Source organism: Emys orbicularis, chromosome 7 (assembly GCF_028017835.1).
Source record: "Emys orbicularis isolate rEmyOrb1 chromosome 7, rEmyOrb1.hap1, whole genome shotgun sequence".
Taxonomy (NCBI): Eukaryota; Metazoa; Chordata; order Testudines; family Emydidae; genus Emys; species Emys orbicularis.
In genome coordinates, this window is record NC_088689.1 from 106,656,647 (window position 1) to 106,683,519 (window position 26,873).

Here is a 26,873-nt window from a genome sequence, read left to right on the forward strand (position 1 = left end):
GTCATATATGGCTTCAGCATCAAAGTGGAAAATCTGGTCACACATCACCTTGACCCAGAGTACAGAACAAATCAAAGAGCCAGTTGCCCTTTGAAATTTTAGGACTAGAGTGGAGCTATAGTATTGTTTGAATTTCTTTTCTCTCACAATTTGAAATATAATATTTCCTATTTTTCCTCCAAGAATCAGCAGTCACAGCTCAAGCACTAAATAGAAGCATCCTCTTGTCAATCCCATCCAAACAATAAAAAGCTCATCTCTGACATTTACAGACAAAATTTTAAACACCAGAGGCTGGCTGCAGCTGTAAAAAACCTGCACATTAACAAAACATTTGTATGTACCAACTGGTACCCATTTATGTCCTCAATTATCATATTTACACATGTAAATGTAGTTTAATATGTGAGTGTGTATTTTTTGCAGATACAATCAGCTTCTAGTTTTTATAAATTTGGTCTTTAAAGTCAGGACCTAGAGACAGTCTCTAACTTGAGTGTCCTGCAAAAGACACACTGTGATAAAAATAAAACTTCAAGTCCAGCTCATTTGAGCTATACACCTCTACCCTGATATAATACGGTCCAATATAACGCGAATTCGGATATAACGCGGTAAAGCAGCGCTCCAGGGGACGGGGCTGCTTTACCTCGTTATATCCAAATTCGTGTTACCGCAAGCGGTTCCTCTGCGCCCCCCCATTACTTGCTGCGGCCCTCCCTGGGGCCTCTCTGCCCCAGCTCACCTCCGCTCCGCCTCCTCCCACGAGTGCGCCGCAGCTCCGCTTCTCCCCCCTCCCTCCCAGGCTTGCCGCGCCAATCAGCTGTTTAGCGCAGCAAGCCTGGGAGGGAGGAGAAGCGGAACTGAGCGGCGTGCTTGTGGGAGGAGGAGGCGAAGCGAAGGTGAGCTGGGGCGGGGAGCGGTTCCCCCTTACTTGCTGCGGCCCCCCTACCCCAGCTCACCTCTGCCTCCGCCTCCTCCCACGAGCGCACCGCTCAGCTCCGCTTCTCCTCCCTCCCAGGCTTGCCGCCCAAAACAGCTGATTAGCGCGGCAAGCCTGGGAGGGAGTGGGGGGAAGCGGAGCTGCGGCGCGCTCGTGGGAGGAGATGGAGCAGAGGTGAGCTGGGGTGGGGGGGGGCCCGGGGCCCGCAGCAAGTAACGGGGGGGCACAGAGGAATCGCTCCCCACTCCAGCTCATCTCCGCCTCCTCCCCTGAGCACGCCGCCGCCGCTCCGCTCCCCCCCGCATCCTTCCAGGCTTGCCAGGCCAAACAGCTGATTGGCGTGGCAAGCCTGGGGGGGGAGGAGGAGAAGCTGGGGCGGGGAGCAGTAAAAGCGGTTCCTCTCCCTACCCCGATGTAACACGGTCTCACCTATAACACGGTGAGATTTTTTGGCTCCCGAGGACCGCGTTGTATCAGGGTAGAGGTGTAATTGAAGGAAAATCCTGCCCATCTTCTACATGCATGTAAGCAAAGGGGGGGTAGGGGCGAGATGTATAAAGTTCACACAGAGGAAGCATTCATCTTGTGTTGCATGGATCCCAGATCTGCATGGTGTCCTTAAGCTCCAGTTAACCAGAGCTTTTGGTTAATCAGGGGTACGGTGTACTGTATATTTAGACAATACCTAAACACATATAAAAACATGCTATGTAGCAAAGATCTATATACAGGTCAGGGACAGCGGACTTACCATTGCACACAGTCAGAATGTGAGGCGAACTTTCCCACATGTGACGGGAACTCAAAAAGATTAGGCCTGAATAAAGACTGGGAGTGGTTGGGTCATTACAAAACCTAAACTTAATTTCCCCCATACTAATTTCTCCCTACTGTTACTCACACCTTCTTGTCAACTGTCTGTAATGGGCCACTCTCTTACCACTTCAAAAAAGTTATTTTTCCTCCCTTGGTATCCTGCTGTTAATTGATTTATCTCGTTAGACTGACCTCACACTTGGTAAAGCAACCCCCATCCTTTCATGTATTTATACCTGCTCCTGTATTTTTCACTTCATGCATCTGATGAAGTGGGTTCTAGCCCATGAATGCTTATGCCCAAATAAATTTGTTAGTCTCTAAGGTGCCACAAGGACTCCTCATTGTTTTTTCAAAAAGCATGGAGGACATTCTAGCTTGGTGGCTGGAATAGCAACTGAGGAGCAGCTCCATTGTTACAGCAGAGTTTTGATCCCTAGCTCCACAGAAACTCCCCACTGTACAGGACTGCTTGTTTGGAGAAGGATTTAAGCCAAAAGAAATATAGACATTTACCTTGATTTTTATGAGCAGTTCCTGAATACCTGTGGTTTTTGCCTTTTCTACATAAGCTATCATTTCCATCATTTCTTCTGTGGTCTCAGGAACTTTTAATGCACGCTCTTTAATTGTTTCAAATTCCTTGCATATTCTGTAAAATTATGTCGAAGTTTAAGATTTTGTTTAACTTGGTTTCTAGCTGAGCCATAACACCAGCAACATGTGTATGACAGTTACCAAGCATTCCTGGAACTATTGTTCCAATTATCTCTTTAAAATCACTGGGCCAAGTCCATCTCTGGTGTAATTCCGTGATTTCAATGTGACAGTGAATTTGGTCAATTAGCTGTAAGAGTCATATAAGTCCCTTTACTTTTACCTTTCTAGTAACTCTTAAAATATTTGTTATAGTTGTTGCAGAAATTTTTTTTCTTTTTTAAAAATAAATACATTGAAACTTAAGCACAGTATTAGGGCCATATATTATTCATTCTCTCTCTCTCTCTCTCTCTCTCTCTCTCTCTCTCACACACTTTCTCTCTCTCTCTCTCTCTCTCTCTCTCTCTCTCTCTCTCTCTCACACACACACACACACACACACACACAAATGGTCTGCTTTGCATTATAAGAATGTAATGCCATTTTGTCATTCTTGTGACATGGCATCATAAATTTTGAATAGTATTTGAGAATTTTATCATGCCATCATACATTTTGATTTATTTCTTAACAGTTCATCCCTTACATATATAGATAATCTATAGATGTGTCTCATGTATACAGAGCTTCAAGAAATCTAGAAGTCCTTTCCTCTGGCCGATTCTGGCACTTTACACTTGGGAAGCCAAGAATGCAGTGAAATAGATCTCTTGCCAGGCAGTTTTCCCAAAGCCTGCCAGCTCTGATAGAAAGGTTGTGCTCTTGCTGGAGTTAGGGCCTGAAGTTCAGTAAAGAGATACCAGCCAATGCAAGTCCCCTGAGATACTACTGACATTCAGTTAACCAGGAGTTTTGGTTAATCAAGGGAGTAAAGTACTGTATATATTTATACAATGCCTATACAACAGAAATGCAACTATGTTAAATAATATTCCTTTCCACGAAAGTGGTGGTTTATAGCAAGAAAGTATACTCACTTTTCATTTTCCGCTCTGTGATTAGCAACTATTATCTCCATTAGTATATTTGCAAAGCTTTTTGCTTTATCAGTCAAACCCTGTTTCAAATCATCACAGTCCAAACGTACCATAGGGAAATGAGCTAGTAGTGGCAAACTCATGATTTCCTTAGCAAGGCTGAGGAACTCATCTATAAACTTCAAAATGACATGTACACACGTTAAGTTGCAGAAACATTCTTTAAAATATTTAGATCTATTAATAAGATTTATAAATTCTTAAAAAAGCTTTAAAAATAATACTTTATTCTGATTACCATATTTATTCAGAAAAAAAATCCACTTGTGGATACTCAATATGTTTTTGTGAACTTAACAGCTGTACACCTATTTTTCTCTATTTTTTTAATTATTGCAAAGAAAAATCATACATAAAATGTAGAATTAAAACTTACAGCAGTATATTCATCAAAACTGTGTTCTTCTGCTTCAAAGCTCTCTATTCGTGTGTCTGCTGTACCATCTACAAGCCAACCATACCTTTCAACTGTAATGTAATAATCACATTGAAACCACAATGCATGTACATAAAAGTAGGCTAATTATTTCACAAAATTAACTTCAAGTACTAACGTTCTCATACAAAACGCAGTCTTCGCTCGCTTACCATATCTTTCAAAATGTTCTTTTGGACCTTCCAAGTTGGTCTGGATTGCTCTCTTTAGTGTAGATGAGGCCCAAGCTAGGACATGGTCAGCAAGTTCAGTGTCAAGAGTTACAGCGGTGGCCCCTCCAGCTAGCCAAGAATGTACTGTTTGAACATTCTAACAGAAGCAGAAAATGACAATGATATTAAAAAAGTAAAAGAATAACAATACAAAATTTAGATACATGTTCCTAAAACGTAACTTGGAAAGGTTTTTTTTAAAACTGGGCTTGCTGCTATTATTTATTTGTGTTGCAAAATCACGAGAGGCCCCAATCAAGATCAGGGCCCCATTGTGCTAGGGACCACGCGCACACATGCACACCGAGACTCCCTGCCCCAAGAGCCTACAATCTAAACAAACAATGTATTATTCCCATTTTACGGATGAGGAACAGAGGCACAAAGAGATATACGGCTACATTCAGACATCCTTACTCTGTGGTTAGCCCCACTGAAATCAATTAGGCTACTTCCAGAGTAACGCATCACTCAGCATGAATAAGGTTGTTGGAATCTAGCCCTCAGGTACTTGCCCAAAGTCACCCAGGAAGTCTGTGGCAAATCTCGAGTCCCAGTCCAGTATCTTAACTATAAAGCTTTAAACCTTCACACTTTAATTTAAGGGACTGGAGGTGTTAGCTATTTAACAGATATATCCTTTATCCAAAATGTTAGTCATTTGAATTAAGTTGATGATAATAACAAAAACAAAAGAAAAAAATCAGACTTTTAAAGTAAAAATCCCTCCTCCTCTCCACTGCTTAGTTCTACAGTCAGCATAGAGTCTTCCATGACAAACATGACCAGAATTACTAATGTTAAAAAAACAAAACAAAACCCAGAATTTTCACTTATTATAATTAAAACACTTTCAGGCCGTCTAAATACATGAAAAAGAACAAAATAAAAAAGGATGAGGGGAGGACACGCCCATTTCTTTTTCCTTTAAAGGTCACCTTTAAGTTAAAATTCACCTTTAGGGGCAAGCTTCAGCCTAGCTTTCACATATATTTCTGTAAATGTTGCACATGCACATACACAGCCCTCACTTTACAGGTGCAAACACACATGTGCAAACTTTAAAAAAAATTCTAACATCTGTGTACAAGCAAAAAACAGTCACCAACTTTTTTCTGTAACTGTTGTTCCTCAAGTTGTGTTGCACATATCCATTCGACTGTAGGTGCGTACGCGCCTTGTGCACAGTTATCAGATTACTCCCTCAGCAGTACCTGTTCGTGTGGCGTGAGTGCCCTCTGTTGCCTCATGCCATTGCATGCAGGTATAAAGGGAGAAGCCGCTCCCAACCCCCCATAGTTCCTTCTTATAGGAAACAGAAAGGAAGGAGGGAAGGTTGTGGAATGGACATAGGCAACACATATCAAAGAACAACAGTTACAGAAAAGGGTTAGTCACTGTTTCTTCTTCTTCAAATGACTGCACATGTCCATTCCACTGTAGGTGACTCACAAGCAATTCAAACCGGAGGTGGGCTTGGAATCTACTTGAACAGGGATTGTAGGACCACCTGTCCAAATCTGGCATCATCTCTAGACTGATGAGAGAGAGGGCATAGTGCGAGGCAAACGTATGGATCAATGACCAGGTGGCTGCCTTACAAACATCCAGGATGAGCCAGAAAGGCCTTGGAAGCTGCCTGTGATCTGGTCAAATGAGCCAACACTCTACTTTGGGTGAAATACCAGCCTTTCAGTAGCATAGATGAATACAGCTGGAAATCCAGGAAGAGATCCTTTGGGTGGATACTGAATGACCCTTTATTCTGTCCAAAACTACAATGAAAAGTCTTGATAAAGACTTAACTGGCTTAGTCTGATCCAGGTAAAAAGCTAAAGCTTTTCTAACATCTAGAGCAGTGCTTCTCAAAGTCGGTCCACCGCTTGTTCAGGGAAAGCCCCTGGCGGTCCGGGCCGGTTTGTTTACCTGCCGCGTCCGCAGGCTCGGACGATCGCGGCTCCCACTGGCCGCAGTTCACTGTCCCAGGGCAATGGGGGCTGCGGGAAGGGCGGCCAGCACATCCCTCGGCCCGCGCCGCTTCCCGCAGCCCCCATTGGCCTGGAGCGGCGAACCGCGGCCAGTGGGAGCTGCGATCAGCCGAACCTGAGGACGCGGCAGGTAAACAAACCAGCCCAGACCACCAGGGGCTTTCCCTGAACAAGCGGCAGACCGGCTTTGAGAAGCACTGATCTAGAGTACAAAGTTTTTCTTAATTTTTATAAGAACGAGACTTTGGAAAGAAAATCAGTAAATAAATTGCTTGGTTAATGTGGAAACTGGAAACCACTTGAGTCAGGAACTTTGGATGAAGTTGAAAGAGAACTTTGTCTCTAAAAAAAATCCTGTAAGGAGGTTCTGATACCAAGGCTCACAGTTCCCCTACTCTCCTGGCTGAGGTAATAGCAACCAAGAAAGCCACCTTGATAGAAAGGTGTTACAGAGAATAGATTTCCAGCTGCTCAAAGGGAAGACCCATCAACTTTGATAGAACTAAATTTAAATTTCTACGGGGGGGGGGGGGGTAATCGGGCTGTATACCTGTGTATATAATCTGTCCAAACCCTTCAGAACCCTGATGGGCATAAGGTTTGTAAAAAGCGAGCAGTTATCCGCGGGAGGGTGGAAAGTTGAGATAGCTGCAAGGTGGACTCTGATGGAACTAACAGCTAACCCTTATTGCTTCAGAAACAATAATCCATTAGGTGAATAGAAGCTTGAGCCAGGGAAACACCTCTCTGTGTGGGTCAAATGGAGAATCTTGTCTATTTAGGAAGGTAAGCAGTTCTAGTTGAAGGCTTTCTCTATTTAGAAGAACTTCCTGCACTCCCTTAGAGCAACCTCCTTCCAAGGGTGTAAGCCATAAAGCATCCACGCTGACAGGTGGAGGGCATGCAGGAGGGATGAAGTAGGAGGCTGTGGTCCTGGGAAATCACATCTGCATCCCACAAGAGTGACAGTGGAAATCTTACTGATAGAACTATTAGAGTCAAAACCCAATGCTGATTGGCCCATGCTGGGGCTATTGGTATATGGCACGAACGGACTTGTTTGACTTCAGACAAAACCTTGGACAGGAATGGCAGGAAGACATAGAGCATGCCCTTCAACCAGGGTAGGAGGAAGGCATCTGTCAATGAACCTGAGTTGTTGCCTGCTTGGGAACAAACAAAAAAAAGATTACTTTATTGTTTGCTTTTGTTGCTAACAGGGGGAGTCCTCCACAGCTGGAAAATGGAACTGGACACTTCTGGATGAAGAGAACACACATAGTGATTTGTGAATTACCTGGTTAAGTGATCTGCAAGAGTATTCTGAATTCCTAGAAGGTAAGCAACTTTAAGGCTGATAAAACTGGCAATGCAAAAATTCCAAAGCAGAATTGCCTCTTGGCATAACTTTTGTGGACTGGGCTCTGCCTTGTTTGGTTACATGACTGTTGTGTTGTTGGTGAACACCAACAAATTCTGACCTTGGACATGTGGAAGGAATGCTATGCAAGCCAAATGGATGGCCCAACGCTCCCTAATATGCATAGGAACTTTAGATTTTGGAAAGACCAAAGATCTTGCATCTGAAAGGGGTCCTAAGTGAGCTCCCCCAACCTAAATTTGATGCATCTGTGACTAGGATGATTGCCTATTCTGGAGAAGCAAAGGGAACTCCCACACAACCCCCTGAAGGTTCTACCTACCAGTCCAGGGAGAACAAGACCTGAATAGTACTTGAATAACCATTTCTATATGATGGCAGGCTGATGACTGCACCACAGCTAGCCAACCTTGTAGCTCCTTGAAGTGCATTCTGGCAAGCTGCACCACACAAGTGCACACTGCCATATGCCTTAGAAGTTTGATGCAGTTTCGTAATGTAGTGACAGGATGTACCTTTAGAGCTACAGCAACAACCTCCATTGTTTGGAATCTCAGCCTTAGCAGGAAAGCCCTGGCCTTTGTAGAGTCCTGGACTGCTCCAATAAATTCTATTCTCTGTACAGGAGTCAGGGTAGATTTCTGCTTAATGATTAGGAGCCTGTGTGTCAAAGGTGGACTGTATAGTTGCCATACTAGCCAGTTGTCTAGGTAAGACTTCTGACTTTTGCAGGAATGCTGCTACCACAGTCATGCACTTCGCTGAACACGTCAGGAACTACTGACAGGCCATAGGGCAATACTGTGAATTGTCAGTGGGATCCATTGACCACAAATCTGAGGAATTTTCAGTGGCTCTAGGGAATTGCCACATGAAAATAAGGGTCTTAAGTCAAGAGCAGCATACCAGTCACCGGGATCTAGGGAAGGGATAACAGAAGCTAGAGTGACCATCCAGAATTTTATTTTCTTTAGGATCTTGGCTAGCAGTCTTAGATCTAAAATGGGTCTGAGACCCCTCTTTGCTTCAGGATTATGAAGAATCAGGACTAAAATCCTTGCCTCTAAGCAACATGGGAACTTCCTCTATGGCCCCCCATGAGAAGGAGAGACTGGACTTCCTGAAGTAGAACATTCTCATGACAGTGGTCCCTGAAGTCAGATGGGGAAGGGGGGTGGGAAGGAGGAATAGAAACAAAATTAAAGGGTGTTCCACCATGCTTAGGACCCAGTGATCCATGATGATGCGGGACCAAGCACTTAGGAAGATGGTTGGCAAATATTGGGGTGGAAAAAGATATTCTGGGTAGTGGTTGACTGCTCTTAACCAACAGATCAAAATGTTTGTTTAGAGGACCCAGTTTACCTAGATGAACTGGCAGCTACAGAAGAGGAAGGAGGAGGAAGATGCCTCTTGTAACTTCTGCCCCTATTCCTGAACAGGTCCTGGGTACGAGACATGAAAGGCGGAAACCACTGGGTCTGCTGCAGGCAGAACTGTTTTCTTTTTGTCATTAGTGTATAAATCCCCAGAGACTTAAGGGTTGCTCTTGAATCCTTAAGACTATGTAGTCTCTCATCAGTCTTTTTAGAAAAGAGGGAGAGGCCTTCAAATGGGAGGTCTTGGAAGGTTTGTTGCACCTCTGGGAGAAGACATGACAACTGCAGCCAAGAGGAATGCCACATAGTGATGGCAGAAACCATAGCTCGAGCCACAGAGTCTGCCACATCTAGACTTGCTGCAAGCTGTTCTGGGAACTAAATTGCCCCCTCCTCCATCATAGCAGTGAACTCCTGCTTTACCTCATCCGGAAGCCTGTCCTTAAATTCCACATTATCCCACAGGCTAAATTCGTACTGACCCAACAGAGCCTGCTGGTTCATGATTCTAAACTGTAAACCTCCCGTAGAATAAAGCTTCCTTCAGAATAGGTCCAGTTTCTTTGCTTCTTTCCCTTTTGGCATTGAGCCCTGGTGTCTTTGTCTCTCTTTTTCATTAGCAGCAGAGAGTTCCAGGGAGCCTGGAAGAGGATGGTTACAAAAATGTTCAAACCCCTGTGAAGTGACTGTTCTTCACCCTTTTTGCAGTGGGAGGAAGGGAAGACACAGTCTGCCATAATGCCCTGACAAGATCCAGAATTGCCTCATTAACAGGGAGAGCTACCCAAGAGGGTCCCGAAGAGGCTAAACTGTCCACAAGCCTATGTGATTTTTCTTTTACCTCTTCCGGTTGGATATCCAAAACTGCAGCCACCCTCCTCAACAAGTCAGCAAGCAGAGCTTTAAACAGGGGAGTTTGAGTGGGAGTTTGCAGGAAGACTAAGAGAGGCAGGCAGAAGATCAGACAGGCTAGTGAAGGGAGTGTGCAGTGTTCTAGCAGTGTTTTGGTGCTTGTTGGGGGTTTGTTTTGGTTTGGTTTGTGTTGCCCAGATTTACAGGATTTAGGTGAGAAGTCTATGACAGATACAAAGGCAGCAGTGGTAGTGACCCAAGCAGTGGAAGACACAATGAAGATGACTGGATGTGGAAGCTGCAGCATGTACATGATCCTGGAGGGGGTACCTGATAAGAGTTTCATCTGCATGAAGTGCCGCCTGATAGAGCTGATAGAAGAAAAGATCCGAGGATTGGAGATGCAGGTGGAAACTCTGGTTGAGTTTAGAAGGGGGTTCGAGCAGATGATGGAGCAAAGACATGAGAAGTCTGAATGGAAAAGCTCAGACTTGCAGATGGAAGCAGGACCAAAGAACTCTGAGGGGAGACTGCTGGGTGAGGAAAGTGGACAGTAGAAGCATGTGACTAAGAGAACCAGGCAGAGGAAAAGACGGGCTAGTGAAGGAGAAATAGAGCTCAGGAACAGGTTTGCGGAGTTGGAAAATGAAGAAGGGGCACAGCAGGTGGTCGCTGAAGGTGAGAGGGCAAGGAAGAGAAGAGCAGCTAGTCCTATAAGAAGAGGGGAAGAGTCAATGGAGATAACAACACCAAACATGAGCACCAGGAGGATACGGGATGGATTGCGGAGGACTGCAAGGGTGAATAGGAATCGAGAGGACTTGCAGCCAGAGGGAACAGGGGATAGACCGGAGAATCGCACCGTCACCAGGAGAAGGCAGGTCTACGTGATTGGAGACTCCTTACTGAGAAGAACAGACAGGCCTGTAACCAGAGCTGATCCAGAGAACAGACGGGTGTGCTGTCTGCCGGGTGCTAAGATGTGGACCTGAGGCTGAAGAGGATCCTAACGGGAGCGGGAAAGAATCCACTGATTGTCCTTCATGTGGGAACGAATGATACAGCTAGATTCTCACTGGAACGTATCAAGGGAGACTATGCCAGGCTGGGGAAGACGCTTAAGGAAATCGAGGCTCAGGTGATCTTCAGTGGGATTCTGCCTGTTCCTAGAGAAGGGCAACAAAGGTGTGACAAGAGTATGACGATCAACAGATGGCTCAGGCAGTGGTGCTATAAGGAGGGCTTTGGGATGTATGGCCATTGGGAGGCATTCATGGACAGAGGACTGTTCTCCTGGGATGGACTTCACCTGAGTAGGGAGGGAAATAGACTTCTAGGATGGAAGCTGGCACAACTGATTAAGAGAGCTTTAAACTAGGAATTGGGGGGAGATGGTTGGGAGATGTCCAGGTAATCTCCACGCCGGATTTTAACTTTGAAAGGGAAGAAAACGAAGTAAGAAAGGATACAGCCATGGGTAGGAGAATGGACATACGGAGGAAGGATAGTGTAAATACCATTCTAATAGGTGATACTGGTGGTAGAATGTCTGGGCCTAATCGGGTAAAGAATATAAGCGAAGCCAAACAGCAAGAATTAAGATGTTTGTACACCAATGCGAGGAGCCTAGGTAACAAAATGGAGGCACTAGAGTTACTGGTGTAGGAAGTGAAACCGGATATTATAGGGATAATAGAAACATGGTGGAATAGTAGTCATGACTGGAGTACAGGTATGTGCTGTTTAGGAAAGACAGAAATAAAGGCAAAGGTGTTGGAGTAGCATTGTATATCTCAATGATGAGGTAGACTATAAAGAAATAAGAAAGGATGGAATGGATAAGACAGAGTCTGTCTGGGCAAAAAATCACATTGGGGAAGAAAGCTACTAGAGCCTCTCCTGAGATAGTGCTTGGGGTGTGCTATAGACCACCGGGATCTGATTTGGATATGGATAGAGACCTTTTTAATGTTTTTAATGAAGTAAATACTAATGGGAATTGTGTGATCATGGGAGACTAACTTCTCAGATATAGACTGGAGGACAAGTGCTAGTAATAATAATAGGGCTCAGATTTTCCTAGATGTGATAGCTGATGGATTCCTTCACCAAGTAGTTGCTGAACCACCAAGAGGGGATGCCATTTTAGATTTGGTTTTGATGAGTAGTGAGGACCTCATAGAAGAAATGGTTATAGGGGACAACCTTGGTTCGAGCGATAATGAGCTAATTCAGTTTAAACTAGATATAAGGATAAACTAAAATAGATCTGTGACTAGGGTTTTTGATTTCAAAAGGGCTAACTTTAAAAAATTAAGGAAATTAGTTAGGGAAGTGGATTGGACTGAAGAACTTGGCGATCTAAAGGTGAAGGAGGCCTGGAATTACTTCAAGTCAAAGTTGCAGACACTATCAGAAGCCTGCATCCCAAGAAAGGGGAAAAAAATCATAGGCAGGAGTTGTAGACCAAGCTGGATGAGCAAGCATCTCAGAGAGGTGATTAAGAAAAAGCAGAAAGCCTACAAGGAGTGGAAGATGGGAGTGATCAGCAAGGAAAGCTACCTTATTGAGGTCAGAACATGTAGGGATAAAGTGAGAAAGGCCAAAAGCCATGTTGAGTTGGACCTTGCAAAGGGAATTAAAACCAATAGTAAAAGTTTTATAGCCATATAAATAAGAAGAAAACAAAGAAAGAAGAAGTGGGACTGCTAAACACTGAGGATGGAGTGGAGGTTAAGGATAATCTAGGCATGGCCCAATATCTAAACAAATACTTTGCCTCAGTCTTTAATGAGGCTAATGAGGAGCTTAGGGATAATGGTAGGATGACAAATGGGAATGAGGATATGGAAGTAGATATTACCACATCCGAGGTAGAAGCCAAACTCGAACAGGGACTAAATTGGGGGGCCCAGATAATCTTCATCCAAGAATATTAAAGGAACTAGCACATGAAATTGCAAGCCCATTAGCAAGAATTTTTAATTAATCGATAAACTCAGGGAACTAAAGAGAATTCTTTCCTGGGTGTCTGGCTGGTGAGTCTTGCCCACATGCTCAGGGTTTAGCTGATCGCCATATTTGGGGTCGGGAAGGAATTTTCCTCCAGGGCAGATTGGTAGAGGCCCTGGGGGTTTTTCCACCTTCCTCTGCAGGGTGGGACACGGGTCACTTGCTGGAAGATTCTCTGCATCTTGAAGTCTTTAAACCATGATTTGAGGACTTCAATGGCTCAGACACAGGTTTGATACAGGAGGGGGTGAGTGAGATTCTGTGGCCTGCGTTGTGCAGGAGGTCAGACTAGATGATCATAATGGTCCTTTCTTACCTTAAAGTCTATGATTCTATGATTAGAAAGGTGAGAAGCAGACTCTTGTCACCACCTCCTTAGGTGATGAAGAAGAACAGGCTAAGGGTTGTTGAGGTGGAGCCTTCTCCAATTCCTCCCTAGAAGAATACAGAGTACACAGTCCCCTGTGCATGGTACCAGTCCCGGTACTGGGGGTAGGTAGATGCTGCCCTGTTGTAAATGTTCCCGATGCCCAGCCAATGTAGTAGGGTGGGAAGGGAGTAAAGATGCTGTAGACTGTAGAGGGAAGCCTCAAGGGTAGCAAAAGGCCCACTGAAATGGAGGTGGGACCCAGTTATGTCCAGGGCATTGGTCCTTGGAATGCTGAGCATGGGGGCTGCTGAACAGATCAGCTGAGACACATAAGAGTTGACCTCAAAGACTGATGAAGAGCCCTCCTCCTCAGGCTGAGGAGGAGCTGACTCTGTCAGTACTGGAGAGACCGGTTCCAAGTCTGCAGATGGAGGAACTGGCGAGATCATCACTAGCTTCCCTCTAGATGGAATCCTCCTGAGGTGCACTTACTGTAGCAGCCACTGGTACTGAATGGTGCGTTGGGGCTCGAGCCGGAACCATTGAAGCGTATATGGCAGATCCCAGTATTGGTGAGGAATACTGTCCTGAATAGCTGGGGAAACCGGTACTGACAGGTTCAATAATTACTGAACTGCCTCAAAAGCCTTGGTCGTAGATGGCACCAGAAAAGAGCTCTTGGCTCTGTGGTATTGAAAGGTGCATCGGCACTTCAGGGATCAGTTTCAACGGGCCCATCCTAGGCTCTGGAGTGAGTGACCCCTCTTGGTTTAAGGACTATGCCTGGGAGTGCCTCTTCTTTGAGCACTCCTCTGTGTCATTGCCTCCACTTGTTGCTTTCACCGAAGATCTTTGGTATCAATGCCTCTTCTTTGGTATCGCTGACAAAGATCTGCCTCTTGATTCAGTCAGATCAAGGGGAGCACTCCTAACAGATCTGGACATGCTTGATACCTGGTCTGCGCAGGAAGGATCGGATGGTAGGCAAACTGCAGGCTCCATGAGCGGATTGTTGAGTCTAGTTGTCTTTTCTTTAAGCAGAGCTTGAACCCCCTACAAATGTCACCTTTGTCACTCACATACACCTCCCCCAGACATTCAAGGCAGCTGGGATGTAGGTCATTCAGTGTCATAGACTTGTTACCTGAGTGACAGGTCTTAAAGCCCGGAGAACAAGGCATGAGTCCGGTACCAGTACCAAAACTGGTGATTCCGTGATACTAAATACTAACCTAAACTTACTCTTTCATCTAAACTATGTACAAAAACTCTAAACTAGCCTAAAACTAACACAACTGGTACTATATACACTAAAGAAGGTAGGACTTTCAAATGCAAGGATGGCAGTTTCAACAACCATTACTGGTGGTCTGAGGGAGGTCAGGGATGGCTCTGCCCTTTATACCTGCATGCAGGGGTGTGAGGCAGCAAAGGGCACTCATGCCACCCCAACAGGTACTGCTGAGGGAAAAATCTCCAACAACTGTGCATGAGGTGTGCACAAACCTACAGTGGAATGGATGTGCAATCACTCAAAGAAGTAGTGTTGGGCTTTATGGGTCCAAACTCTATTTGTCAAGCTGCTCACAATGTTCTCACTGGGGAACAGTCTGTGAGACAGAGGGTATCCAGGCCTCCCTCTTCATAGTGTTTAGTGCATATGTTGCCATTGGCAGTAAATACTAACCATTAGATGGCGCACATAGGCAATCACTGGCTCCTGGTCCAAGGCACACCAAAACACACCTCAGAACTAAGCATCCTGACTGCCATAAGGAATCATGCTCTGCATTGCAGAATCCTTGCAGCAGAGACAATGCACCAGGCTACATCTCTGTTTCTAAACTCTCTTCTGGCCAGGCCAGGATATGATCCTAAATTATTAACATCTTCATATACTCTGTAACGTTTCACATACAAACTCCAGAGGTAAATAAAGATTAAACTGCACCTGCAGAGTCTGCCCTATCCGGGTCACTATAAACAGAATGGCTTCTTCCAGATCTTGAAAGCTTGGATAGAACTCCATTTTCTCATCATCAAAAGTCAATTCCATCTTAAACAATGGCAGCCATTTTTTGTCTTCAGGATCAAAGAGCTTCACATAAGCTTCAACGGTTCTTCTCAATAGCTCTTTCAGCTAGACAATACCACACATTCACTTTATTACACGAGAACACCGAAAACTATATATCTCTTCCACTTTTTAAATAAATCAGGATTTCCATTTTACTTCAGTACCTTGAGCCTTGCCCAGAGCCCAATTAAATCAATAGGAGTCCTTCAATTGACTTCAGTGGGCATTAGATCAGACCCTTAAAAGTAACACCTACTTCTGTCAAAGTGTTTTTATCTGCTATTGTTACAATAACACAACTAATATTACTAGTGCCCCTAAGCATTACTATAAATGACAGATAGAATATGATAATTATTTTTCTTTAATTTTTGTTTGCTTACTTTGTGCATTTGAAAGCACTTTGTATATAGTTAGTTTCAACCTTTTTCCAGGGTTTGATCCTGAACACACTTACACACGAGCAACTTTAACCCCACTGAACATTATTCATATGTCTATGTATTTACATAACTAGGTCCTTCGTCAGTTTCCCTTCTTTGTATGTGTGTGTTTGTTTTAAAATATAGCAGCAGGGTAGAGGATTTTTTTTAAAAATATGGGAAATATAATTTTGCAACCATGAAAACTGGCTGGGGAATTCATCAATTTTATCTCTTTTTTTTAACTAATTAATCACTTAATTCAAGTGATTGAGTCTCTTGAAAGAGACTATCAAACTGTTTTATGTCCAAAATTTTCATTTGCTTTGGGGAAAATAAAAACACTTAATACTATCTAAGTCTTTTACAAAAGAAAACTTTTTAAAAATCTGACAATATATTTTCCTAATCTAATTGGATTCCAGACAATAGAGTTAACAATAAGATTTTTTTAATTAAAAATAACAGATGGTATATTGAACTGGCTTTTTTAAAAAATCACCAAATTATTACATATAAAAGTTAACTATTGTAGGTTCAAAAGATATTCACCTGGTTAGACATAAGTGTAGCCACACAGTTATAGAAAGAATCAACTTTATCTGACTTTACACCCTCTAATGCCTCCTTTCTGGTGAAGAGATTGATAACTCTTGGATACCATGTGTTCAGTAATTTCTCTTCTGTTTTTGAACAGTTTAAAGAAACATCATTCTTCAGTGATTCACAATCAATTGGACCTTTCAAACTGTTTACCAGAAAAAGAAAAATGAAGGACTGATTTGAAAATTAAATTATACGATCTAACAGAACAACTGTGTAGAACTGGGATCTTAGTGTTGTACTATATCTACCAAACTATGCAGTCTATTCTTCCTTTAAAGAAAGGTAAGCCTAAGTGGCCCTCTTATGGTCAGATTGAAAAGCCCCAAAAACTAAAGAAGAACTGATACTGGGAACAGGATCAGCAACAAAGGTAAGGAAGATAAAACTGGATCTATCAACTACAAGACTGGAGAAAAATAACCAAATGTAAATAGTAAAGGGAACATGTAATAGTGGAAAATGAGGAAATGAGCACCGGTGAAGTTTCTCTACAGCTAGCAATCTTGCTAGAAGAGAATATATCAATTTCTTCAGGTAAAAATACAGGGAATCAATCCTACTATATGTCATGTCTTGGTCCACTGAAGTCAATGGGAATTTAGCCATTGAGTTCTACTGCTCATGCGCTGGCCCTAAGAGAATTAATGGGAGAACATACTTCCAATGTATTGATATTACTCATAATATACAAGCAGATGAACTATTTGTTCACAGCATAGAGTAGGAAAATTATGTTAAATGTTTTACAGTGTGATGTTTCCTACTTATAGGACCTTAAAGAACCAAACTAACACATTAAGCATTTCATTATTCATATATCAAATTAAAATAAATTGCAATTTCATAAAATTTTTATTGACTACAAAAACACTGCTCATATAGCCAACATTTATAATCTTTTAATTCAACAAAAGATATTTTACCTGACATTTGACAAGTCCACTATAAGTAATTTGGAAAATGTTGTGTAACCAATATCCAGTAAAATTTTCAGAGTAGGATGAAGAATGTGCAAGTTTGTGAGGATCTGACTTCTTGCTTGTATAAAACTGTTATGCCATGGTCTGGAAAAATCCAGACCTCTGAAAAAGTAAAGGCAACAAGTGGAGAGAACAAACAAAACAACATATTAAAGAACCTCAGTAAAATAGCCTCTAGATCTAAAAAGTGTGATTTTTAAAATAAAATAAATAAATTATACATACACACACACACACATACACACACTTATGCAGGCAAGGGTGTTATGCACATATCTTCAACATAATGTAGTGGAAGTTATGTAAATAAACTGTTCACTCATCCATGAGATAATACACTCTATTTCAGATCAACTGGTTTTACCACAGGTTCACCATCATAAACTGTGATTTCATCAGATATTATTAACTCAGAAGGGTCAGACTGGATTAGTATTTGGGTGAGAGATGCAAGTGCTGGTTATTCAGCAAATGGCACTCTTGCTTCTAAATAAATATACCAACATAATGTAATAGTGGGGACTCTGCTGCCATAATTGCCATCTTTCAGATCAAATTCAAAACCAAGTTCCAGACTACAAGTGGTCATTAAAATTCCCACTACACTTTTCAAAAGAGTATTTGTATGAACCCTGACGTCCTAGTCAAATTCCAAATTAGGGAGTTATATTCTACCTAAATCTCCCTACAGTTTCAACTAGGTATGATATTCTTCACTTCCTGTCCTAGGGCTGGATCCCACACCACTGAAGTCAGCGAAAGCTTTGCCATCGACTTCAATGTTTGCAGGATGAGGCAGCCAAAGTGTAATGAAAGTGTTGCTGTCTCCCATTGAAAAGCCGCATTTCATTCTAGAGGTGGCTACATTTCAGTTGTGGGCAACATGTTCTTTATGATTTGCATAATCAGGGCCCGATTCTGATATCCTTATTCATATTGAATAACACCTTACTTCATTAGTCCCATTGACTTCAAATAGAACTACTCTTGAAGAAGGGTGATGCTCAGTGTGAGCAAGGGTGCCAAAATGTGCCCCGTAGTAAAAATTTTTAAAGAATTAATGATTCATTTGGATGTAAACTGCTATATAAGAACAAGGACCTGATTACTGCTGAATTGCAGAATCAACACTAGGGGCCCAGTTATCCCATTATTGTGTTTATACATCTCAGTAAGAGTAGGGTGACCAGACAGCAAGTGTGAAAAATTGGGACAGGGGGAGAGGGGTAATAGGAGCCTATATAAGAAAAAGACCCCAAAATCGGGACTGTCCCTATAAAATCGGGACATCTGGTCACCCTAAATAAGAGTCACTCAAATGTAACTGAAAGGGTGATTCGGCTACTTCTTAACTTAATTTACTCACAAAGGCGATACTGGTAATGGTCCTTCCTTTTCATCTTCAAGTCCTTTTACATCAGGTTTCACAAGAACACTTCGCACTAGAATGCATTTATAAATATGTAACCATTAGAAGGAAATTCAACTCTCTTTAATCTCCACAAAAGGAAACTGGCTGGTATTTTCTCTGTCTTTCCCTGGAGAGGACCAAGACTCTGGTATGATAGAGATTTAACTATCACTCAAATCTTCAGAATATTTTCCCCCACAAAGGTCCCTGATGAGGCCATTTTAAAAGTTTGTATTGTCAAGTATGTTTTGCGGAAAACTGATATTAAATAAGGAATCTCCTTTCCTATCAGACTGTCCTTTAATCTTCATAAGGTTTTGGATAAACTAGTGCTTAACATGTAAAATAATTAGAACACTTAAAAAAACTTCCACTGGAGTGTATGTGACAGGGCACTCTGCTGCCATAAGTGCTGTCTTGTTCATATCAAATTCTAAACCAAGTTCCAGACTATAAGTGGTCATTAAAGTTCCCACTTTTCAAAAGAGCATTGGTAGTAGTAGGGACACTATGAACATGCCGGCAACATTTTAAATGAAAAGAATAACCCAACCTATTATTTTTAAATATTAGCCACAAAAATATCGGGTATAAAATTTTAATCACAAATACTTTTGCAGTTTTCAGAAACCTTTAGTGTGTAAAAAAATTATGGAAGCTTTAGATTAAAAAAAATCTAGTTTTAAAATTCCATTTTAAAATCTTTTGAAAACAAGTTTCAGAAATGTCTATGAAAAAACATTTCCAACAATATTCAGTTCCAGTTTTAAGCACCTCACTTTATAACTTGCAAAATAAAAGAAAGTAAGAAGGGCATTTGTCATCTGGTTCATCTTCACCCTACCATGATGTTGTTTATAATGTTTGCTTTAATAACAGTAGAAAGTAGAAGAACATTAATTCAAACATAATTATTATATTATTTGTAAAAAAACAACAAGGAGTCTGGTGGCACCTTAAAGACTAACAGATTTATTTGGGCATAAACTTTCGTGGGTAAAAACCTCACTTAAGAAATCAAGCGTATATATAGTGCCCATTAAGCTAGGCACTATAAACACACACAACAAAAAGACAGTTCCTTACAATCTATATTATGAGAGAAAACAGGCAGGACAAACAAGCAGATGGGGGAGCAGCACAAAGTAACAGTGAGACAATTTTGATTACACCAGCTGCCTAGCTGTTATCAATTATTTTGTAGGCAACATGACAAAGGTTAAGTTTTCAGGAGAGATTTGAAGGATAACACAGTTTCTTTGCAGATTTTTACCAGGAGCTTGCCCATGCATAAGAACTAACATGGAAAAAAAAGGATGAGGGCGCTTGTGAGAAAATATGACTAATGAACAATATCCCTGAAATAGAAGAGGCAAGAAAAGAGGGCTCTCTAACATAAAAAATGATGGGTAAGGCAGAGATAAGCCACAAAGATTGTGTCTTCAGTAGGAAAATAGATATGTTCTTAACTCAAGTAAAATAACTGAAATTATTTAATCCAAGGTAACACCCAAGCAAAGACAAGACAGTTTATAGTCTTCACATGAGTAAGCAGCATGAGTTAAAGACTAGATGCCTCCATAACTCGGCCTGCTAACTAACTCAGGTGAAAAATACAAACTGCTTTGTCTTCACTATGATATTACTTCAAGTTAGTTAACTCGAGTTAAGGACATCCCTTTTTCCCCCCGGTGATGATTTTCTGCAGCACCATTTTGAATGGATTATAACATGTACATATTCATACATTAATATTAATATAATGAAGCTTGTAGCTCTTACCCACACATCTCTTCATGCTCATTTCAAAATCCTTTGTTACTTCATCTAAAAGCTCTTCAACCAGTAACTCTCTGTCCTTGCCTTCCATGAGGGACTGAGGCACCAGAGTGAGCATGGAGGTCAGCCATTGCTGCTGAATAGGAACTACTGGATTACTTTCCACACACTTCTTCATAAAGAGATAGTTGGTCTGAAAGGACAGTAATATCATAATCATTAATCCTCTAAACCAGACTTTCATCAGTAGAGTCAGCGTATCAGTGGGATTATCTTGTCAAATTAATAACTAGTACACTGAAGGCTGTTCCAAGACAGGTAAAAAAAATTTGCCTGCCCCATTACTCACAGATGGTGTATTGTTCTCTTTCTTGCCTTAGTTTCTGCTAATGCTTGTGGAGCACACCTTTGTGACTTTGATAACAAAATATATTGTCTAAGGCTGATATTAAAGCAGCTCAATTAATCATTTACCTGGCACAGCAGACTAATGAGGTATGAGCTGGTGCTTCTCGGTGATGGGTTTGTTACCACCCACATTAAGATCTGAACACCTATGGATCTTAGACATTGACACTTACTTGACAGAGGAAGTGTATGTAACACACTGGCTAAGTAGGTGTGATCAAGCCTCTTTCTAGTTTCGGACAGATGCTGGACTGTAGATTTGGGTCTGAGAGCAGAGTGGCTCACAGAGATATGCCTTGTCTTAAGAATAAGAAGTTATCCGCTCCATGATTTGCACATGTATGTACACACATACACATGAATTTTCTCCTTAAAAACCAGGGCACAACCTCCATGATTCCCAAACCCTTTCATTTCCCAGGGGCTAGAATGTACCCTATGGCCTCAATTCAAAGCCCACTGATGTCAATAGAAGTCCTTCCATTGGCTTTAATGAGCTACTCTCTTTCTGAAATATACAGTACTTTCCCTCAACTCTATCAGGAAATGATTATTCCTATTTTGCCTCTAAAGCCACTGTGACACTAGTAAACCAAGTGCCAGCTCTGGCCAAAGCCATAGGCGTTAGCTAATAACTGACAAACTCATAGCTGAAAACCAAACCAGTTCACCTGTATGATAGTTTTGATCAGCATAGGTCTTATAAGAATGTATTTAGTATACAGACTCTCAAATGTTTGTAAATTGCTGCATGCACTAATCTCACTTGTAATGTCTGTATGCCAGGCTATAAGGAAATACGTAAGTTTTGCTTTATAACTTTTAAAATGTTTGCTCTGAATTTGTGAAAGGAGGCATGGGAATTGTCCCCCCACCCACTTGGGAGGTTTATCGAGATTAAACAGGCCATTACAGAACATTGTGCACAAAGGATTGGCTAATGGCCCTATCACACCATGGAAATGCTAGGTGCAAGGGAGTTCATCTCATAGACTGGAAAACTAAATGTAAAAGATAAAACAGGGCCACAAGAGAATTTTTCATCTCTTTCCTGTTTGAACTCTCACAAGGCCCGAGACTCTAAACTGAAGCAAGGGATCCCCCTGGATTATCACTGGGTTTGCCCTGAAAGACATTTTGAATTGACAAATGACTACAACTCTGTCACTCTTAACATTTAGATTGCAACTCATTTGTGTGTATGTGTGTGCTTGCTTTAACCTGAGTGTAACCCCTTTGGGGTTTAGAGAGCATGGCCCCTTTAAATCTTTTTCCTAGGGGGGAAGGGGAGAGTGAGGGAAACTCCAGGGGGTGACTCTGAAGCTGAGAGGGCGAGAGGGGGCAGCCCGCAGAGGCCCTCGCAAAGTGAAGCAGCAGAGAACCTGCCTGAAGCCTGGGAAGAACAGGGCAGCCGATCGGGGACAGCCCAGGACAGGAGCCAGGAAGAGCACTGTGCCAGGGAGGAATCGCCCAAGGAGGACAGGCCGGAGCTGGACCCAGTATCACGGCTGCCCAGAGCTGTGAGTACTGGGGCTTGTGAGTCTGCATTGGGAACAAGGAGGGAGGTTGCTAGCTAGTTAAGTGGAGAGGTAGTCGCTCTGTGTGGCTTTGCAGAGAGCGGCAGAAGAGGACACCAGAGGGGTTTGTTGGGGGAAAGTTCACTGGCGCTGAAGATGACCAGGAGCACCCAAGACTCACCTATCAGACTGTGCTACCACGGGGCCCGTGGGGCCTTGGTTTGAATGCAACCCTGTTCTACTGCTCCCCCTATATTTCCCCTTGTTGTTTTTCTCCTCTCATCCCTCTGTAAATAAATATCTCCCTTTCTTATATCCAGTGTGTGTGTGTGTGTGTGTGTTTGGAACAGGTGCCCCTGGGGGGTTTGGAACAGGTGCCCCTGGGGTGGAAGGGATTTCTCCTGCTGCATTCCTGCGTGCGCCTTCTCTTCGCCAGAGCTGCCTGCAGAGCAGACTCCATCTTGGCCACGAGGGTGCTAAAGTTACACATAAATAACTCTCTCATTTCTTTTTCCTAGTTAATAAACCTTTAAATAGTTTAATCATATGATTGGCTACAGGCATGGTCTTTGGTGTAGGATCTCGGGTATCAATTGACCTGGAGTAAGTGACTGGTCATTTTAGGTGTAAGTCAGTGGTTTTAAAACTTTTTTTCTGGAGACCCAGTTGAAGACAATTGTTGATGCCTGTGACCCAACGGAGCTGGGGATGAGGGGTTTGGGGTATTGGAGGGGCTCAGGGCTGGGGCAGAAGGTTGGGGTACAGGAGTGAGGGCTGCGGGGTGGGTCCGGGAATGAGGGGTTCAGTGTGTGGGAGGAGGCTCTGGGCTAGGGCAGTGGTGCAGGAGGGGGTCAGGGTTCTGGGCTGGGGGTTCAGGCTCTGGGGTGGGGCCAGGGATGAGGGGTTTGGGGTGCAGGAAGGGCTCCGGGTTTGGGGGGGTCAGGGCTGGGGCAGAGGGTTTGGGTGCAGAAAGGGGTCAAGGCTTTGGGCTGGAGGTGCAGGCTCTGGGGTGGGGCCGGGGATGAGGGGTTTGAGGTGCAGGAAGGGGTTCCAGGTTTGGGGGACTCAGGGCTAGGGTAGGGGACTGGGGCGCGGGGTTGGGGTGTGGACTTACCTCCGGTGGCTCCTGGTCAGCTTCCTGCCTGTCCTAGCACTGCAAACCGCGCTGCGCCCCATAAGCAGCCAGCAGCATGTCTGGCTCCTAGGCGGAGGCGCGCAAGCGGCTTCGCGCAACTCTCACCCGCAGGCACCACCACCACCCCCAGTCCCCATTGGCTGGGAACTGGTGCTTCGGGTGGGGGCAGCACACGGGGCCCCGTGGCCCCCCTGCCTAAAAGCCAGACCCGTTGCTGGCTGCTTCTGGGGCACAGCATGGTGTCGGAAAAGGTAGGCACTAGCCTGCCTTAGCTGGGCAGCACCGCCGACGGGACTTTTAAGTCCCGGTCGGCAGTGCTGACCATAGCAAAGCGACCCAGTGCCTTATATGCTGCGACCCAGTACTGGATCTTGACCCAGGTTTGAAAAACACTGGTGTAAGTGACCATTTATCACTTAGTCCAGCTTGCCTGGGTAGCAAGATAGGCTCTCCAGTCTAAGGGGACTGTCTGTGACTCAATGGTAAGACTGTTATAGTGATCCAGGAGTTCACATTTGTTACTTGGGTTGGTGAAATCTAATTGTAGAACATACCACCAGTTTGGGGTGTCTATCCCGTTTTTAGCAGTTTGCCCTGAGGTAGGCACTCACGGCCATGAGCCACTCCAGACAGCATGACAGCCACATCTTCCAAAAGGCAACTGTTAGGCTTGGTCTACACTTACCCCCCAATTCGAACTAAGGTACGCAACTTCAGCTACGTGAATAACGTAGCTGAAGTTCGAAGTACCTTAGTTCGAACTTACCTCGGTCCACACGCAGCAGGCAGGCTCCCCCGTCGACGCCGCGGTTCCCCCGTCGACGCCGCAGTACTCCTCTCGTCTAGCTGGAGTACCGCAGTCGACGGCGATCACTTCCTGGTTCGACTTATCGCGTCCAGACAAGACGCGATAAGTCGAACCCAAAACTTCGATTCCCAGCCGCCGAACTAGCGGCTGGGTGTAGACATACCCTTAGAAACTGGCCTAATTTAACACTATTAATTCCTCTCACACATGCAATTTCTGTATTACTTCAGCACAGGAATCATGCAGTCTCTCTTGTGAGAAAAGTAGAATAGTAAACAATTTAACTCACTCTTCGTTTTTTTTGTTCACTGTTCATCTGTAAAAATAAAATGAAAACATAACAAAAACAAGTCACATATCAAAGTAAGAGTGTAAACAATGATAAGCCAAATCAGAAAACTAATACATTAATATAAATCTTGATTCTCAAGCTGAACAAATATTATTGCTACTTAAGAGCTCTACCCTACAAACATGCATGCATCTATATATTGACTTCAGTGGAACTACTCACATGATTTAATGCAGGATTGGGCCCTAATTTACTAAACATTTGCAGATAAGAGACTAAATACATCAACAAGAATCAAATATAACGTGATCAAAATTAAACATTACAGCTGAAAGGAATTAAAAACTCACAGTAGAAGGTAGTTCTGGCTCAGGAGGTGTGGGAACTCTCTGATACTTTTCTTCCATGGTTGCTTTATAATCTTTTAAAGCCCGGTCAATTCTGAAGTATAGTTTATAGTTGGAAACAGTGTTAAAAACTTTTACACAATATTTTAAAAATAACATAATACAGTCATTTTAAAGTGCTGCAAATTCCTTTTTCATATTTACCAACTATTCCAACTCTATAGAGTAAGACTCTCCAACTTGTTCTCTCTTCTCTTACATAGTGAGTATACACACACACACACACACACACACCGGACCCTCGCTAGAACGCGGGATTTGGGATCCATGCGCGGTACTGCGTTAACGTGAGGACTGCGTTATAGCGGGGACCGCGTTAAAATGAATTGCAATTAAGTAATTAAATTTGGGATCCATGCCCACGACCGCGTTATATGTGAATTCATGCTATATAGACGCGCGTTCTAGTGAGGGTCTGGTGTATATATATTCATTCTAAGTTGAACATGGTGAGTTAAACACCAGACTGATACCATGATTGATTTTTACTTCTACACTTTTCTTAAAGCATCTACAGTAGGTCCCAACCAACTGCGCTATGTCAATGACTGAGTGAAGTGAGGTTCCTGAAGAAGTCTAATTGTATTTTTTAAATATGTTAAGAAGCGAAAAACATGCTCTCCTTTCTTCTGCATGAATTTATAAATTGAAAAACAAATAACTAAAATAATTAAATGGCCATTAGAAGAGTTTAGATGACTGATGTTGGCCTGTCATGTTGACCTTAGCAATCAAAACATTGCACCCCATTCTGGTTAATGTGAGTATACTGTACATTAACAAGTGAACATATATATGCAGGTTTCAGAGTGGTAGCCATGTTAGTCTGTATCAGAAAAAACAATGAGGAGTCCTTGTGGCACCTTAGAGACTAACAAATTTATTTGGGCATAAGCTTTCATGGGCTAGAACCCACTTCATCAGATGCACGGAGTGGAAAATACAGGAGCAGGTATAAATACAAGAAAAGATGGGAGTTGCCTTACCAAGTGTGAGATCAGTATAACGAGACAATTCAATTAACAGTAGGATACCAATGGAGGAAAAATAACTTTTGTAGTGGTAATGAGAGTGGCCCACTTCGAACAGTTGACAAGAAGGTGTGAGTAACAGTAGCGGGAAATTAGTATTGGGGAAATTAAGTTTAGGTTTTGTAATGACCCAACCACTCCCAGTCTTTATTCCGGCCTAATTTGATGGTGTCCAGTTTGCAAATTAATTCCAGTTCTGCAGTTTCACATTGGAGTCTGTTTTTGAAGTTTTTTTGTTGAAGAATTGCCACTTTTATGTCTGTTATTGAGTGACCAGGGAGATTGAAGTGTTCTCCTACTGGTTTTTGAATGGTTTTTGAATCAGGGGATCATTCACCTGCACATCTATCATCACCTGCACATATGCCATCATGTGCCAGCAATGCCCCTCTGCCATGTACACTGGCCAAACCAGACAGTCTCTACACAAGAATAAATGGACACAAATCTGACATCAGGAATTATAACATTCAAAAACCAGTGAGTTGGCACAGTGAGTTTGTTAGCAGTAGACATATGGTACAGGAGACATGTCCTATTAGAACAATCCAAGAAAAATAGTCAATCACTATTAGACTCACTGGCAATAAGTTTGACATTAAAATTGCATTTTAATATTTCCACCTAATGTATTCTTTGTTTGATTAATGTTGCATCATACTGTATTCAACATCAAAAGTGCATTTTTCTTAATTCTCATGTATTGGTATCACATTATAATTGGCCATCTAGTTTACAAATTAAAAGTCAAAATAGCAATAACATATTTGATTACAGTTAGCAAGCCCATTCTTAACATACATAACAGAACAAGGTCATTTTAGAGACTATATGAAATGTTAGAAATAAACCTGTCTTCCACATTTTAAATTTAAAATATTTTATTTGACATTTATAAGTGTATCTATCAAAAT

General features: G+C 42.7%; 1 protein-coding gene across 1 annotated transcript in view; it reads right to left on the reverse strand.

Annotated features, from left to right (window-relative positions):
• DNAH12 (dynein axonemal heavy chain 12) overlaps positions 1-26,873 on the reverse strand; it is a 166,406-nt gene that overhangs the window by 135,868 nt on the left and 3,665 nt on the right. The window contains exons 2-12 of the mRNA XM_065408714.1: positions 24,872-24,962; positions 24,519-24,545; positions 20,365-20,554; positions 18,538-18,613; positions 17,115-17,273; positions 16,138-16,333; positions 15,038-15,226; positions 4,045-4,201; positions 3,833-3,924; positions 3,397-3,575; positions 2,276-2,411 (exon numbers count right to left, since the gene is read on the reverse strand). Of these exons, the coding sequence (XP_065264786.1) occupies positions 2,276-2,411; positions 3,397-3,575; positions 3,833-3,924; positions 4,045-4,201; positions 15,038-15,226; positions 16,138-16,333; positions 17,115-17,273; positions 18,538-18,613; positions 20,365-20,554; positions 24,519-24,545; positions 24,872-24,962 (1,492 nt within the window). The remainder of the gene's footprint in view (positions 1-2,275; positions 2,412-3,396; positions 3,576-3,832; positions 3,925-4,044; positions 4,202-15,037; positions 15,227-16,137; positions 16,334-17,114; positions 17,274-18,537; positions 18,614-20,364; positions 20,555-24,518; positions 24,546-24,871; positions 24,963-26,873) is intronic.